The sequence below is a fragment of the Notolabrus celidotus genome, chromosome 7 (genome assembly GCF_009762535.1).
Source record: "Notolabrus celidotus isolate fNotCel1 chromosome 7, fNotCel1.pri, whole genome shotgun sequence".
Taxonomy (NCBI): domain Eukaryota; kingdom Metazoa; phylum Chordata; class Actinopteri; order Labriformes; family Labridae; genus Notolabrus; species Notolabrus celidotus.
The window spans coordinates 38484805-38500969 of NC_048278.1; the positions used below are offsets into that span (position 1 = coordinate 38484805).

A 16165-nucleotide genomic window follows, 5' to 3' on the forward strand; every position below is an offset into this window, starting at 1 on the left:
TTAGAATTCCAACTATCTTAGAATTCTGACTTTGATCTCAGAAATCTTAGAATTCTGACTTTGATCTCAGAAATCTTAGAATTCTGATTTTGATCTCAGAAATCTTAGAATTCTGACTTTGATCTCAGAAATCTTAGAATTCCGACTTTGATCTCAGAATTCTGACTGTGATCTCAGAATTTTGACTTTGATCTCAACATTCCGACTTTGATCTCAGAATTCTGACTTTGATCTTAGAATTCTGACTTTGATCTTAGAATTCTGACTTTGATCTCAGAATTCTGACTTTGATCTCAGAATTCTGACTTTGATCTCAGAATTCTGACTTTGATCTCAGAAATCTTAGAATTCCGACTGATCTCAGAATTCCGACTGTGATCTCAGAATTCCGACTTTGATCTCAGAATTCTGACTTTGATCTCAAAATTCTGACTTTGATCTTAAAATTCAAAGACAGCTTTTTGTTCTCCTTACAGGCCTAACCTCCAACATTTTCTTAAGTGGCCCTTATCCTCTACTGTATCTTTTACTTGCCGTCACAATACAATTCAAAATCATGAACCTGTAGCTGATATGAATATGAATGTGTACTTCCTCTCTCTCTGACTGTAAGAGCAAAAAGAGAGATTATATTCCTTGAACCAGAATCGACTCCTGCCAGAATCTACTTACATTAAACAGCACTTCATCAAATCTAAAGCCTTTCTAAACTCTTTGATCCTGGGGTCATTAAAACCCCAAAATATACTTGATTAGGGAAGTGATTTAAAGTAACTGGAAACGTGACTTTTAGGTATTTTATTCATCATCTAAAATCATCAAAAATAACCAGTTTAGCTCTTTGAAAAGGTTTCTAAACATGCTATTTTACAGCTAATCTTACATTTTCTTATCTAATATTACAGTTTTAAAATCAAATCAAATTAAACTTCTTCAAATGTAACTTGGGACTATATAAAATTGATAAAAATAAAAGTATCAAGAGAAAGAGGCTTCTGTCAGACAGTTTTTAATCAACCTACTTAACATTTAATTTATTTACTGCAATGACTCATTCCAACCACATGGGGGCAGTATTGAAGCAGCCTCAACCTAAACTGAATTTATGAACACAAGGGGAAAAGAAGTCATTACAATTCAAAGGGAGTCATTTTTAAGCAGTTAAGGGATGTATTTGATCTTTTATTTTTAAGGTTCTAGTGGGTCGTTGGTATTGTCTTAAAATAGAGTAATTTCAATTATAAGATTAAGTTTAGAAGTTACACTTTCTGATAAATCAAAAAATAAAAAGGGAGGACATTTTTGATGAATTCATAAAACTAAGATTTTATCAGTTAACATTTTTTTTTAAATTAGCTTGAGTTTGAATGAAATAGACCTCCATGGAGTCATGTAATTTATCAAAATGTAACGCAATTTACATTTTGCTGATAAACTCAGTAAATTATGTATAATAAACTAATAATGTTTATGTCATAAAAATATTTTTTATAAATTCTCAATATGCCAAAATAAATCGATAAATTTAATATTTGTTGTGTTAAAAATAGACTATCTTGGATGGGCGGGACTTTTGATTGGCAGGTGTTCTCCACCAATCAGCGCCCTCCTTTGTTCCTGCTCCTCATACGTCACTCGCTGTCAGTGGTGGATTCAGCAGCAACAAGCTAGCTGTCAGCTGGAGCAGCTAGCTGCAGCAGGAGGATGAACCTGAACCGGGTCTAAACCTTTACCTCGACTTTCTGATCCAGAACCGGGTCCTGCCGATCTGAGGGGGACTCTGAGCCGGACTCTGACCCGGTGTGAGGGTGTTCCTGTTGTTCTGTGTCTCTGAGGTTCCTCTCGGACTCTGACAGGTGGGTGACAGAATGTTCAGACTGTGGCTGGATGGAAAGTTTGTCCCTGCACATGTTTCTGCAGCTTCTGGGACCAGAATGCAGATTTAAAGCATTAAAGCATTAAAAGATGTCTGCCCTGCTGCATGGAGCTGCTGCTGACACCTCTACACACACACAGAGAGGGTGTGTGTGTGTGTGTCTGCAGAAACAAAATACACTCTAAAAACAATGTTATTTATTATTTATATTAAAATAAATGATTAAAATAAGCCAAAATACACATTTAATATTGGCATCTTCAAATTCACACACAAATATTTAATAAATAATCTTAAAATTAATAATAAGATAAAAAAAAAACCTGACTAAATAAGATTACAAAAGAAAGAGTTGATATAGAAGACATAAAATGACATCTAGAGGGAAATAAAGCAAAGACTGAACACAGAGAGGAGCTAAAAATAGATCAGGATTACAGAATAGTAAGATTAAAAAAGACCTCCTCAGGAGGGGTGCAGAGTTCAAACTAAAGGTCACGTTACAACCTCAGCCTGGGAGTTATTTAACATTTCATTTAAAGGAAAGAGAGAGACGGGTCATTAAAGTTCACGAGACTGAACACAACACTCAGAGATAAAATATTAAAGATGATAACAGTCATAACAAAAATCTAATTTCAAAGTAATCTTGAGTCATATTTTAAATTGCAGACCTCCCTAATTAAATCTGAATATAATAATACTTATGTAGAGTTAAATGTTGAATTTTCAGCTGTAGCACTGAGACAGATAATAAAAATTAAAATAAACATAAAACAAATAAAACAAGATAATTTTAGACAGTGAAATCAACAAACTACAACAAAAATACCTGTAACAAGAAATACAATTAATTAAGAGTTTTTAAAAAAAGTATTTCTAACTAATATTTCTGTGAAGATATTTAAATAAAATAAAGCAAAAAAAAAAGAATAGGACTGAAGTTACATTTTTTAGGGATTTGGAACCATAATGTTAAAATTGAAAGCTACATTATTTTTATTTGTCTGTTTGTCTGTTAGTCCTTATTTTTACCTTTCACACTTATTTATTTATTTTTAATATAAATCTATTTATTTTTGTACTTTTCTTTTCTTATCTAGTTATTTATTTTATTTTAAATAAGTATAATAATAATATTTTTTTCTTTTATTAACAGATTTATTTGCCTATCTACTTATATTTGTTTTCTTTAACAAGAAAAACACGCCTTAATTGTTAAAATTGATCTTCTGTGTAGTTTGTGAAAAAAAAGCTAAATTAAATGTTTAAAACTGACTTAATTAAAACCTATGGAGAGCTTTTTCTCATTGTTACAGCTGTTAGAGAATGCTGTGATTGTCTTCTACTTCTAATAATTATAATCTTTATTAATATAACAATTTTAAATCAGGGTCACAAAGTGATTCACAAATATTTAAGAAACTAAAAGACATTAAAAGAGAAATGTGAGGAAGACAATGAATTAAAACAAAAGATAAAACAATGATGGAAGACTAAAAACAACAAAAGATTAAAACAATTTAAAAAATCTGAAATATTAAATATAAAAAATTCTAAAAACCTGCCTAAAAAATAATATAAATATCTTGGAGAGGGGTGACATACTATAATGACATACTAACACTAATCCTCTTTGAAATAATGTTTACCAGTTTAAAAATCTCTAATGTTATTAAAAAAAATTATAATATTCATAAATATTTTAAATTATTTAAATATTGTATGTAAGCTGTATTTATTTTATTCAAATGTATTATATTTTAAATATTTATAAATATATATAAATATTTTAAATGTAGTATGTTAAGTGAAATTATTACATAGGTTAACATATAATCTAACATTTCACATTGCATATACATATATTTTATTAATGAAATATATTACATTGTATTTAATGAATTATATAATAATAACTATCCTTATTTAACAATGTTATTTTATTTATATTATAATTTTAATTATTATATTGTTATTAATTTGAGTATCTTGGATCATAAAGACGATGTGGAGGTGGATGAACTTCCTGTGTTTATAGAGGAACATTCATTAGAAGGTGCAGCTTCCCCTTTCCAATATGGCCGCCATGGTTGGTAAAATATGGAATGCTAACAATGGGTCGTTCTTAACCCCGCCCTCTTTTGAGATACATCTCTGTAATTGGCCCGTCCTGAATCGGTGGGATTAAAATCAGTCTGAACGTGGAGAGCTAGCTAACGTAACATCGTAGATTCTTCGTGTTTCTATGCTAACTCATAGCTACAGCGGGTTATTGTGCGTTATTATTTATCACATTAGAGAACTGGAACCAAAAATGTTCTGTTGTTGTTCCAAAAAAATCTTAAATTCTAATCCGAGCTCAGTCCTGTGATCGTCAGTCTGTGACTCATCCATAAAGGAGATGTCGTGTTTTGATAATTCACTACCTCATGTTGAGTGTGTGACATGGAGTGGGCAGCACAGTCCCACTGACACACACACACACACACTCACTGTCCCTGGTGGTGTGTGATTGGTGTGTGTGTGTCAGTGGGCAGGCCTTGTGTTGAGGGTTCAGGGTCTGTGAGCCGGTCTGAGAGCTTCCTCTGAGCTGAGGATGAGGAGGAGGTCGTCTGTTGTTCTCTGACCGCTGCTCTCGTCTTCTTTGGGACCACTCTCTCTTTTTATGGACCGACTGTGAAGCAGCCTTAACGCAACCTCAAGCTTCCTCTCTTCTTCTTCTTCTTCTTTGTTGTTTTTAATCAGTCTGGTCAAAATGTCTCTAACTGTTGCAGGTGAGTTTGAGTCCCGGTCGTTCAGGACTTCAGGGTCAGATTCAGGACTTGTTGGATGTTAATCAGTACCTCTGGTTTTACTAAAACTGTTTCCTCAGATAGAGTCTGGTTTAAAAAATAAAAGTTCTTAAAGACGCAGAAACAGGAAATGTTTGTTTTAAAAAGTTTCTAATGTCAAATTAGTTTAAAATTGTATAATCAACCACAACAAATCAGTATTACAACTTCCCCTCCTTCAACTTCTACTACTACTACTCCTTTACTACTACTACTTCTTCTTCTACTACTACTATTCCTTTACTACTTCCACTTCTACTACTACTTCTTCTTCTTCTACTACTACTATTCCTTTACTACTTCTACTTTAACTACTTCTATTCCTTTACTACTTCTACTACTACTTCTTCTACTACTATTATTCGTTTACTACTTCTTCTACTACTTCTACTTCTACTACTACTATTCCTTCACTACTACTACTTCTACTACTACCACTACTACTATTCCTTTACTACTTCTACTACTTTTACTTCTTCTACTACTACTACTATTCCTTTACTACTACTACAACTTCTACTTCTACTACTTCTTCTACTACTACTTCTACTACTACTACTTCTTCTACCACTACTTCTTCTACTACTGCTACTCCTTTACAACTACTTTTACTACTACTACTACTACTTTTACTACTTCTACTACTTCTACTTTTAATATTTCTACTACTTCTTCTACTACTACTTCTTCTACTACTACAATTCCTTTACTACTACTACTACTTTTACTACTTTTTCTTTTACTACTACAACTACTACTACTACTACTTCTACATATAGACATTTTGAAGTCAGCAGCTGGCTTAAGAAACAACTTTTTTATGCTGTTCATAGAGAAGGAAATGTTTGTTTTTTTTGCTTTCTGTGTACAATTTTTTGCGGAAACAAAACCAGCGCAAAGTTGTTTTTTTTGTCTGTAGCCTCTGTATGTAGGGCGCTAGGCCACCAGCTCCCCAATGCTAAATTATTATTATATAACTGTAACTGTATTAGGATGCCAGAAAATTCAAGTTTTATGTCTTTTTTATTTAAAGAGCTTTTAGAAATACATTAGATATTATTTCTTCAGACGTATTAATAAATATTAAAAAATCATGACCAATTTTTTAACCCATGATCAGCTATGAATTACTCGCCAATTATTTTAATACTTCATGAACGGTTCTTCATACATTTTGAGTTCACTATGCGTTTGTTGTAAATTTATCTGGGTTCTTCTCTTTGATAAAAATGGAGACTCCTGATGGAGAAGGTCTTAGTCTACTGATCTGTGTTCATTGGTTCTTTATTTAACGGCAGCTAAAGTCCCGTTTCCTGTTTCAGTGAGGACTGACAGAGAGTTTGAAATACGTTAAGTGAAGCATGAAATGAAAAGTGAAGTGAAACAAAGCTCTGTGTTCACAGACCTGACCAGAGGAGTGATGACGGAGTTCCAGGAGAAGCTCCGTCAGCAGCATGAGGAGTCGATGCTCCGCGAGCTGGAGACGCTGCTGTCCACAGAAACCAACAAGACCGAGGCCGAGGTGAGGAAAACCTGCCCCCCCAAAAGCTTCTGGTTACATCTGAGATCAAAGTCAGTTCCATCATAAAGTCCCAGATGTATCGTCTTCCTCCGTTGATTTGGAGTTTGTCGACACATCTGACGGTATCATCATCGTCCTTATCTTTATATGTTTTAAAACAGAAACTTAAGTTCAGACTGAGCGACTGATTTAACATTCAGAGAACACTCAGGAAACATTACACACTATTTATTTCACACGGCTAAACACAGGATCACAGAGAGGGAGTTTAACCAGACACAGCCTACACACAACTTTAAAGTTAGAGGTTGAAAAAAAGAGAACTTAGGGATTGTTCCTTTAAGAGAGTGTGGAGACCAAAAACAGATCAAACGGACGAGTGAACATTAACTTTACGCACTTTCATTCTCAGGCTCAAGACGTAAAGTTCAACTCACTTATTTTGATAGAAGATAAACAAGAATGAAAAACAAGAGGAGCTGTGGTGATTTTGGCGCCCCCTGTGGTCAAAGTGAAACTCTGTCCTGTACAGGGAAACTTAGATTCTGTCGACCACTAGCAGAGCTAGCTCCCCCAGCAGGTCAGCGTCCTCCTGCCTGTGCTGGTTCCTCATGTCTCTGGTGGAGTGGTTATATGTCAGTTTAACCAGACACAGCCTACATACAACTTTACCTCCATTTACTAGATAAACGTACTGATGACATCATCACCTGTGCTCCTTTACATCCAGGTGGTAGAGCTGCAGAGCGTTATGGCAGCAGACATTAACAGGAGCTACAGCGCAGACTAGTGGTGGGAGGCTGAACTACATTTCTATATTTCAAGTCTAAAACAAACGCTGGAATAAATCAACTTCAGTCTGTACATGTCAGACCGTCACTTCAGTTCAACAGTAAAGTCCACGAGTTCTCCCTCTTATCACAGAGACCACAGACTGTGTTTGGAAAGCTTTGGGTGAACAACCCTGAGGACAGACAGACAGACAGATAGTTGCTCCACTTCTCCCTCTCAGAGATTGGTCGGGGTCCAGGATCTCCTCTGGAGTTAGCATCTGTGCTAACCACTAACTGTCATCATGTCCCCACGGCCAAGAAGACCAGCCTGAGACCACACTAAGGTTTTTACCACAGGGTCAACAGGCAGAGGGGGGATGAGACGGACTTCTTTATGTGGAGTGATCTGATGTGACATGTGATCAGGTCGTTCCTGGTGTCTCTTCTGAGTTCTAGAATGAATCAGTGTTCTATTTGGCTTTGTGACATCACAACATTCCGTTCTATTCTCCTTTGACGAGTTCTGTTCCATCCATCCCAGTTTCCCCTTCTTCATTTTTTCAGTCCTTACACTCGTGCTAAATCCAGAACACTGTCCTGCAATACATCACCACCTGTGTATTCATCCGCCGCTGAAAGTAGTCCCGCACAGATTCATCATTTGCCAGCGTGGAGTTTTGATCTTTATTCGTCTGACAGAAGAAGTTGATGTTTGATTCGTTCTGTTTCAGATCTCCAGGAAAGACTTCGATGGCTTCAAGAAGCTCTTCCACAGATTCCTGCAGGTCAAAGGTCCCGCAATCGACTGGGCCAAAATCAACCGACCCCCGGAGGACTCGGTAAGCAGCAGACACCCCCGCTCGCTCACTCGCTCTGTTTACCACAGGTCAAGGGTTTCATGTTGCAATCCTCTCTGAGCCGCTGTCCAAGGTCAGCGTTCAGGCTGAGGCCCAAATCAGACGTCAGGACGGCAGAGTGTCAGCTGACTCTACAGAACAAATAACCAACCTCCTGAGAACACTTCCACCAAGAACATCAAATGTTAAAATGTTAGATGTTGATACTAAACATAGGCAAAGTTTCACACTGTGAGGTAAACGTGTGTTGGAGTAATCCCAGAGTGAGACCTCAGACTGCTCCGGAAACAGAACATGAGATTTAAGCAAAAGGGACGCGAGACCGGTTCAATTTGTGACATCACTAATTGGTGAACGTCCTTTTAAGGGCATAATAAACGTAACACTCCGCAAACAGAGACGTCCTGCTTGTCATTTCAAATAAAGAAACAGTTGTTAATATAATGACAACGTCTGTGTAGCATGGAAACAGAGGAGGAGGCTTCTGGAGAGCTGGCTAATGAGAAGAAAATGGGCTTCTAAAGGAGGGAGGCCTTAAAGAGACAGTAACTGAACTGAAGGGACTACTACCAACAATTTAAACACAATGAAGCTCAGAGGCTTGTATAAAATACTGACGAGCAGAAAACAATGAGGTAATGACTTCTAAGATCAAAGGCAGAACTCTTAGACCAAAGGCAGAATTCTAAGATCAAAGGCAGAACTCTGAGATCAAAGGCAGAACTCTAAGATCAAAGGCAGAACTCTAAGATCAAAGGCAGAACTCTGAGATCAAAGGCAGAACTCTAAGATCAAAGGCAGAACTCTAAGATCAAAGGCAGAATTCTAAGATCAAAGGCAGAATTCTAAGATCAAAGGCAGAATTCTAAGATCAAAGGCAGAATTCTAGAATCAGAGGCAGAATTCTAAGATCAAAGGCAGAATTCTAGAATCATAGGCAGAATTCTAAGATCAAAGGCAGAATTCTAAAATCAAAGGCAGAATTCTGAAGATCAAAGGCAGAATTCTAGAATTGGAGGCAGAATTCTAGAATCAAAGGCAGAATTCTAAGATCAAAGGCAGAATTCTAGAATCAGAGGCAGAATTCTAAGATCAAAGGCAGAATTCTGAGATCAAAGGCAGAATTCTGAGATCAAAGGCAGAATTCTAAGATCAAAGGCAGAATTCTGAGATCAAAGGCAGAATTCTGGAGAAAAGATGGACCTGAAAAATAAATTTAATTTGCCCCTCCCCTCTTTTCCTTTTTTTTTTAACCTCTCTTTATATCATCAAATAACTAATTCAAACTAAAGTTAATGATGCTAGCTAACTATGATGACAGAAACCATGTTTGACAAACATTTATTTGACCTGGCTCCTTCACTTTGATCTTCTACTTTATTTTGTCTCTTTGTGAATCTGAATTTTTCTTTTTTTTTTTAAGTTTTTTAAAAAGTTAAGATGTCCAGCAGAGCCCCTCGGGAGACAAATGTCAGCGTCTGTCGGCCCTAAATCCAGACTTTCAGATGCTGCGGCGGTCAGACTATTCTTAGAGCTAACCTTCAGATATTCTGGGAACACAGGGGGACGAGTGTGTGTGTGTGTGTGTGTGTGTGTGTGTGTGTGTGTGTGTGTGTGTGTGTGTGTGTGTGTGTGTGTGTGTGTGTGTGTGTGTGTGTGTGAGTGAGTGTGTGTGTGAGAAATGTCATGGTGCTGATAAATAGTTGGCTTTAGCCTGAATGTTCTCTGTACTCAGATCTGGTTACGTTAGCTTGTTTCTGAAGATCGTCATTCATCTCCGTTCTGTCGTAGTCGAGTCATTTAAAGGAACAGTTCCACTTTTTCACTGAGCCCAAGAGGTTGTTTGTGAGCCTCAGGGTCAGAGTCTCAGTATAGTCCCTGACCTCAGCTCCTGTTGACACACAGATTATCGGTGGTTTGTGTTTAACCTGCTGTTTGTTCTTTAATTTAACATTAACCCGACAGCAGCTTCACACTTCAACGTCACGTCACATGTGATATCAATGTGGTTGTGGTTCCACGGCTGCAGGTCCAGAGAGCTGCTGTAGTGCGTTACATCACAGCTGACTGTAGCACGTGTCCATAAATACACACCTTCTGTGTGTGTGTGTGTGTGTGTGTGTGTGTGTGTGTGTGTGTGTGTGTGTGTGTGTCAGTGAGTGTGTGTGTGTGCCAGTGTGTGTGTGTGTGTGTCAGACGCTGTCATGTGAGCTTTAAAGGTCAGACCAAAACTAAAACTGATACTACACACTCTTAAAAAGTCACACGGTTGTAAGATACACACGACTCTTGGTCCTGAATGAAAGGGATCCAGCATCCAGTACGAGGTCTACGACACCTCAAAGGGGGGTCCACAGTTAGCTCCAGCATCTAAGCCTGCTCCAAGCTCCACTCATACTTTCATGCACAGAGAGAATAACAAGGAGAAAGAGGGAGAGCTCAACCTGCCGGGTCAGGCTGGACGCCCTACCTCCCCAAACTGTACCACTTATGAAAAGGAAGTCTGTGGAAAGGTGTTAGAAAGATTACAGGGGAGGTAGGACCTGTTTGGGCTAGAGCTCACCCTCCAAGGTCAGGCTGTACGCTCTACCTCCCCAAACTGTACCACACCGATAAAGTAAGAGAGGAGAGAGTAGAGATGAGTATGGAAAGATACTAGAAAGAAGAGCTAGGAGGAACATGTTTGGACCAGAGCTCACCTTCCTCAGGTCAGGCTGGACGCTCTACCTCCCCTACTACACCACTTTCATAAGGACAAAGAGGAGAAGAGAGAGAACAGAGAAGTGTCTGAGGAGAGATGTTAGGACTCTGAAAGCAGAGCCAGGGTGAGAAGTCAGTTTGGGCCTCAGCTGTACGCTCTGCCTCCCCTACAGTCCGTCCTAAGCTCTGTCCACGTACTCCCAATGACCTGAAATGCTCTAAAGCGTCTCCTCCGTGTGTTCAGATTCAGCCCTATGACAGGATCAGCTCCAAGGGTCTTCCTGCCGACATCAGCGCGAGCCTCAACAAGCTGGCGGTGGTCAAACTGAACGGCGGTCTGGGAACCAGCATGGGCTGCAAGGGCCCCAAGAGTCTGATCAGCGTCCGCAACGAGAACACCTTCCTGGACCTGACGGTGAAGCAGATCGAGGTACCTGAACACACCACGGACACAAAGACTGACGGAGGGGGAACTTAAAGTGACTCTGACATCGAATGTTTCTTTCTTTATCAGCATCTGAACAAAACGTACAACGCCGACGTGCCGCTCGTCCTCATGAACTCCTTCAACACCGACGAAGACACCAAGAAGATCCTGCAGAAGTACAAACACCACCGAGTCAACATCCACACCTTCAACCAGAGCAGGTACGGTAAAAGATGTTAAATCATAATAATAAGAAACCAAGTCAAATTTTAAGAAAAGAAGACATGATTTAATATTTCAACTTCTTATTTGATCATTTTGAATTTTTATCTCATTATTATGACTGCATAATTCATTATTTTGACTGATCTCAAATTATGGTTTTTAATCTCATAATTTAGCTTTTTATTATATCATTTGAATTTTTTTTTACGGCATCATTTTTAATATTATAATTTTGATTATCTAATCTTAATAATTCTGACTTTTTATTATGACTTTAATTTTCATATTATTTTTTATAATAAATCAGACATTTATCTCCTAATTAGTATTTTTTTTAATTTAATAATTTTGACTGGAATGTTAACCTTTAATTTCATATTTTTATTTTTTAATTAATAATTCAGACTTTTATCTCTTAAATTTTAATTTCATAATTTCAACTGTTTATATCATTTATTTTGAAAATGTATTTAATTTGACTTTATAATTTTTTATTTTTTAATCTCATGATTTGACATATTTATTTCGTATTTCTTTCTCATTATTTTATCTCATTTTAATTTTAAATCTGATTATTTTAACATTTTTAATTGTATTTCGATTTTTTTTATTGCATTATTATTGACTTTTTAAAACTTATAATTTGTATTTTTAATCTGATTATTTTGACTTTTTTTATCTCATAACATTGTATTTTCTAATCTCATAATTTTTACTTTTTTTTCTCTCATTATTTTAATTTGATTTCTCATTATTTAAATTTTTCCTCTAATTATTTTAATTTGATTTCTCATTATTTTAATTTTTTTTCTCATTATTTTAATTTTTTTCTTATTATTTAATTTTTTTTTCTCATTATTTTAATTTTTTTTCTCATTATTTTATTTTTTTTCTCTCATTATTTTAATTTTTTTTATCATTATTTTAATTTTTTTCTCATTATTTTAATTTTTTTTCTCATTATTTTAATTTTTTTTCTCATTATTTTAATTTTTTTTCTCATTATTTAATTTTTTTTCTCTCATTATTTTAATTTGATTTCTCATTATTTTAATTTTTTTTCTCATTATTTTAATTTGATTTCTCATTCTTTTAATTTGATTTCTCATTATTTTAACTTTTTTTCTCATTATTTTAATTTTTTTCTTATTATTCAATTTTTTTTTCTCATTATTTTAATTTTTTTCTCATTATTTTAATTTTTTTCTCATTATTTTAATTTTTTTCTCATTATTTTAATTTTATTTCTCATTATTTTGACCTTTTATATCATTAATTTTGATTTGAATCTCATTATTATCTCTTAATGTTGGATGTGAATATTGAAGGTTGATTTGGTCTTAAAGAGACTCTGTCCCTGAGACTGCAGCTTGTCCTCCCTCGTCCTCCTCTCAGGTATCCGAGGATCAACAAGGAGTCTCTGTTGCCCGTGGCGAAGACCATGGGGACGAGCGGGGAGAACTCGGAGGCCTGGTACCCACCGGGTCACGGGGACATCTACGCCAGCTTCCACAACAGCGGCCTCCTGGACAAACTGATCTCTGAGGGGAAGGAGTACATCTTCGTGTCCAACATAGACAACCTGGGCGCCACCGTAGACCTCTTCATCCTGCACCACCTGATGAGCCAGCCGGCAGAGCGCCGCTGCGAGTTCATCATGGAGGTCACCGACAAGACCCGAGCCGACGTCAAGGTAAGACCGGGTCTCCTTAAAGCACCTGGTTTCATTCCTGTAGCTGTGGTTCAGGTCTCTGAGTACTTCCTATCTCTATCCACCTCCTGCAGGGTGGTACCCTGATCCAGTATGAGGACCACCTGAGGCTGCTGGAGATCGCTCAGGTCCCGAAGGCTCACGTGGACGAGTTCAAGTCCGTCACCAAGTTTAAGATCTTCAACACCAACAACCTGTGGATCTCTCTGCCCGCCATGAAGAGGCTGCAGGAGAAGAACAGCATGGACCTGGAGATCATCGTCAACCCCAAGGTGACGCACCAAGACCTGATCTTAGAGCAGAGTCCATGTCTGAGTCCTGGTCCTGACTGTTGTTACTCCACTCTGCCACTAGAGGGCACACCTCCTGTGTGTGTTTTAAGTGTATTAAAGAAACTTTTACAAGTGGATTGATGAAACCCCGCCCCTGAACCTGAATAATCAGAAATACTTTATTTACCCTGGGGGGGGGAACTCTGTCATCACAGAGCTCTTAGAAACAGGATGTCAGGAAGTCAAATATTAAAAGAAGAAAGGATTAAATTCAATAAATATCAATAACTCGCCTCTTTCTCCTGAATGTCTCTGCAGACGCTCGACGGCGGTCTGAACGTCATCCAGCTGGAGACGGCGGTGGGCGCGGCCATCAAGAGCTTCAACAACGCCATGGGCGTGAACGTCCCTCGCAGCCGCTTCCTGCCGGTGAAGACGTCGTCCGACCTTCTGCTGGTGATGTCCAACCTCTACAGCCTGGACGCCGGATCGCTCACCATGAGCAAGAAGAGAGAGTTCCCCACGACGCCACACGTCAAGCTGGGGAGCTCCTTCACCAAGGTCAGACAGGAGACGCTCTGATGTCACACAGCGGTCTCTGACCGACAGACGGTCCAAAGGATGTTTCCTTTTCAATCAATAATTCACTTTTAGCATCTGAGGGAAGATTCTTAGATTCATGGAGTTTATTTTATCTCATTATTTGAACTTTGATTTTTAGAGTAATGAATTAAGTATTTACACATCATGCAAAACAACAAACCTAAAGAGAGGATGGAAGGATGGAAGAAAGAAAGGGAGAAAGAATGGAAGGAGGACAGGAAGGAAGAAAGAAAGGATGGAAGAAAGGAAGAAAGAATAGAAGGACAGGAAAGGAAGGAAGAAAGAATGGAAGAAAGAAAGAATTGAAGGAGGACAGGAAGGAAGGAAGAAAGGAAGAAAGAAAGGAGGAAAGAAAGGAAGAAAGAAAGGAGGAAGGAATGGAAGGACAGGAAAGGAAGGAAGAAAGGAAGGAAGAATGGAAGGACAGGAAAGGAAGGAAGAAAGGAAGGAAGAATGGAAGGACAGGAAAGGAAGGAAGAAAGGAAGAAAGAATGGAAGAACAGGAAAGGAAGGAAGAAAGGAAGGAAGAAAGAAAGAATGGAAGGAGGACAGGAAGGAAGAAAGAAAGAAAGGATGGAAGGACAGGAAATGAAGAAAGGAAGGAAGGAAGGAAGAGAGGAAGGATGGATGAAAGAAAGAGAAAGGACAGTAAGGAAGAAAGAATGGAAGGAGGACAGGAAGAAAGAAAGAAAGGATGGAAGAAAGAAAGAATGGAAGGAGGACAGGAAGGAAGAAAGAAAGGATGGAAGAAAGGAAGAAAGAATAGAAGGACAGGAAAGGAAGGAAGAAAGAATGGAAGAAAGAAAGAATTGAAGGAGGACAGGAAGAAAGGAAGAAAGAAAGGAGGAAAGAATGGAAGGAGGACAGGACGGAAGAAAGGAAGGAAGGACAGGAAAGGAAGGAAGAAAGGAAGGAAGAAAGAAAGAATTGAAGGAGGACAGGAAGGAAGGAAGAAAGATAGGAAGGAAGAAAGAATGGAAGGACAGGAAAGGAAGGAAGGAAGGAAGAAAGGAAGGATGGATGAAAGAAAGAGAAAGGACAGTAAGGAAGAAAGAATGGAAGGATGGATGGAGGACAGGAAGAAAGGACAGTAAGGAAGAAAGAATGGAAGGAGGACAGGAAGAAAGAAAGGAAGGATGGAGGAAAGAAAGAAAGAAAGAAAGAAAGCAAGGATGGAAGGATGGATGAAAGAAAGTAAGAAAGAATGAAAGGAAGAAAGAAAGGATGGAAGGAGGACAGGAAAGAAGGAAAGGATGGATGAAAGAAAGAAAGGAAGGATGGAGTTGATTCTTTTGGCTTTATTGTTTTGAAGTTATATATTTTCTCGTGTATTTGTTGGGACAGCTGAAGACAGACAGGACATGAGGGACACAGAGAGAGAGGACATGAGGGACACAGAGAGAGAGGACATGAGGGACACAGAGAGAGAGGGAAGACATGCAGCAAAGGGCCGAAGTACAGTGACTCTGTACATGGGGCGTACTTAAACCACTAGGCTGACCACGCCCCTTTTTTCCATCATTTTTTGAAAGAAATCAAACGAAAGTAAAATATTTTAAATTCAGAAACCTGCAGGTAACATCAGATTTATCTTAAAGGAACAACCGTTTATTTTCTAACGGTAATAAATTCAGTTTTTGACCTCCGTAACGTCCGAGTCCAGGCTTCTTTCTGCCTCCGTACGTTAAACCTTCACCCAGAGGATCGGGTCTTTGTTGATGAAGTCGTGTTGTCCTTGGTCCTGCAGGTTCAGGAGTTCCTGCACCGGTTCGAGAGCATCCCCGACATGTTGGAGCTGGACCACCTCACCGTGTCCGGAGACGTCACCTTCGGGAAGAACGTCTCTGTGAAGGTACGGAGCGATCGCTCTCTGTCCGATGTTTCTGCCTTCAAACAAACGTCGTGTAGAAATCACGACACACGTTTCAGGATGTACGATCTCTCTCTCTCTCTCTCGTCCTCAGGGGACCGTCATCATCATCGCAAACCACGGAGACCGGATCGATATCCCCGCCGGGGCGATGCTGGAGAACAAGATCGTCTCTGGAAACCTGCGGATCCTCGACCACTGAGGCCTTCTGGGAGATTCTCCTCCTTCTTCTTCTTCTTCTTCTTCTCTGACGAACTATCGGCGATTGTTTCCGTCAGGTCCTCGTCGTCCTCGCTCTTCCTCCTCCCGACGCTCACGGAGAAACTTTGTTACTGAAACGATCGCCGAGTCGACTTTTCCTGCTGTCTATTAAAGAAGTGCAATAAAGCTCGGAGTGTTTTCTTTTCATCAGAGTCGCCCCCTGGTGGTGACGGAGCGGCGTCTCAGCAGCTTTGTGGGGAAAAAAAAAAACATCTTTAAAAAGAAATGAAATAA

At 38.5% G+C, this 16165-nt stretch overlaps 1 protein-coding gene across 1 annotated transcript; it reads left to right on the top strand.

The window, feature by feature from the left end:
• Positions 1–1638: 1638 nt before the first annotated feature.
• On the top strand, positions 1639–16139 carry LOC117815997 (UTP--glucose-1-phosphate uridylyltransferase-like). The gene is made up of 10 exons (XM_034688049.1): positions 1639–1856; positions 6114–6232; positions 7737–7844; positions 10807–10992; positions 11077–11210; positions 12610–12907; positions 13000–13197; positions 13516–13758; positions 15548–15652; positions 15765–16139. The coding sequence occupies exons 2-10, from the start codon at positions 6131–6133 to the stop codon at positions 15870–15872; spliced, it is 1482 nt and encodes a 493-aa protein (XP_034543940.1). The 5' UTR covers positions 1639–1856; positions 6114–6130; the 3' UTR covers positions 15873–16139.
• Positions 16140–16165: the final 26 nt, after the last annotated feature.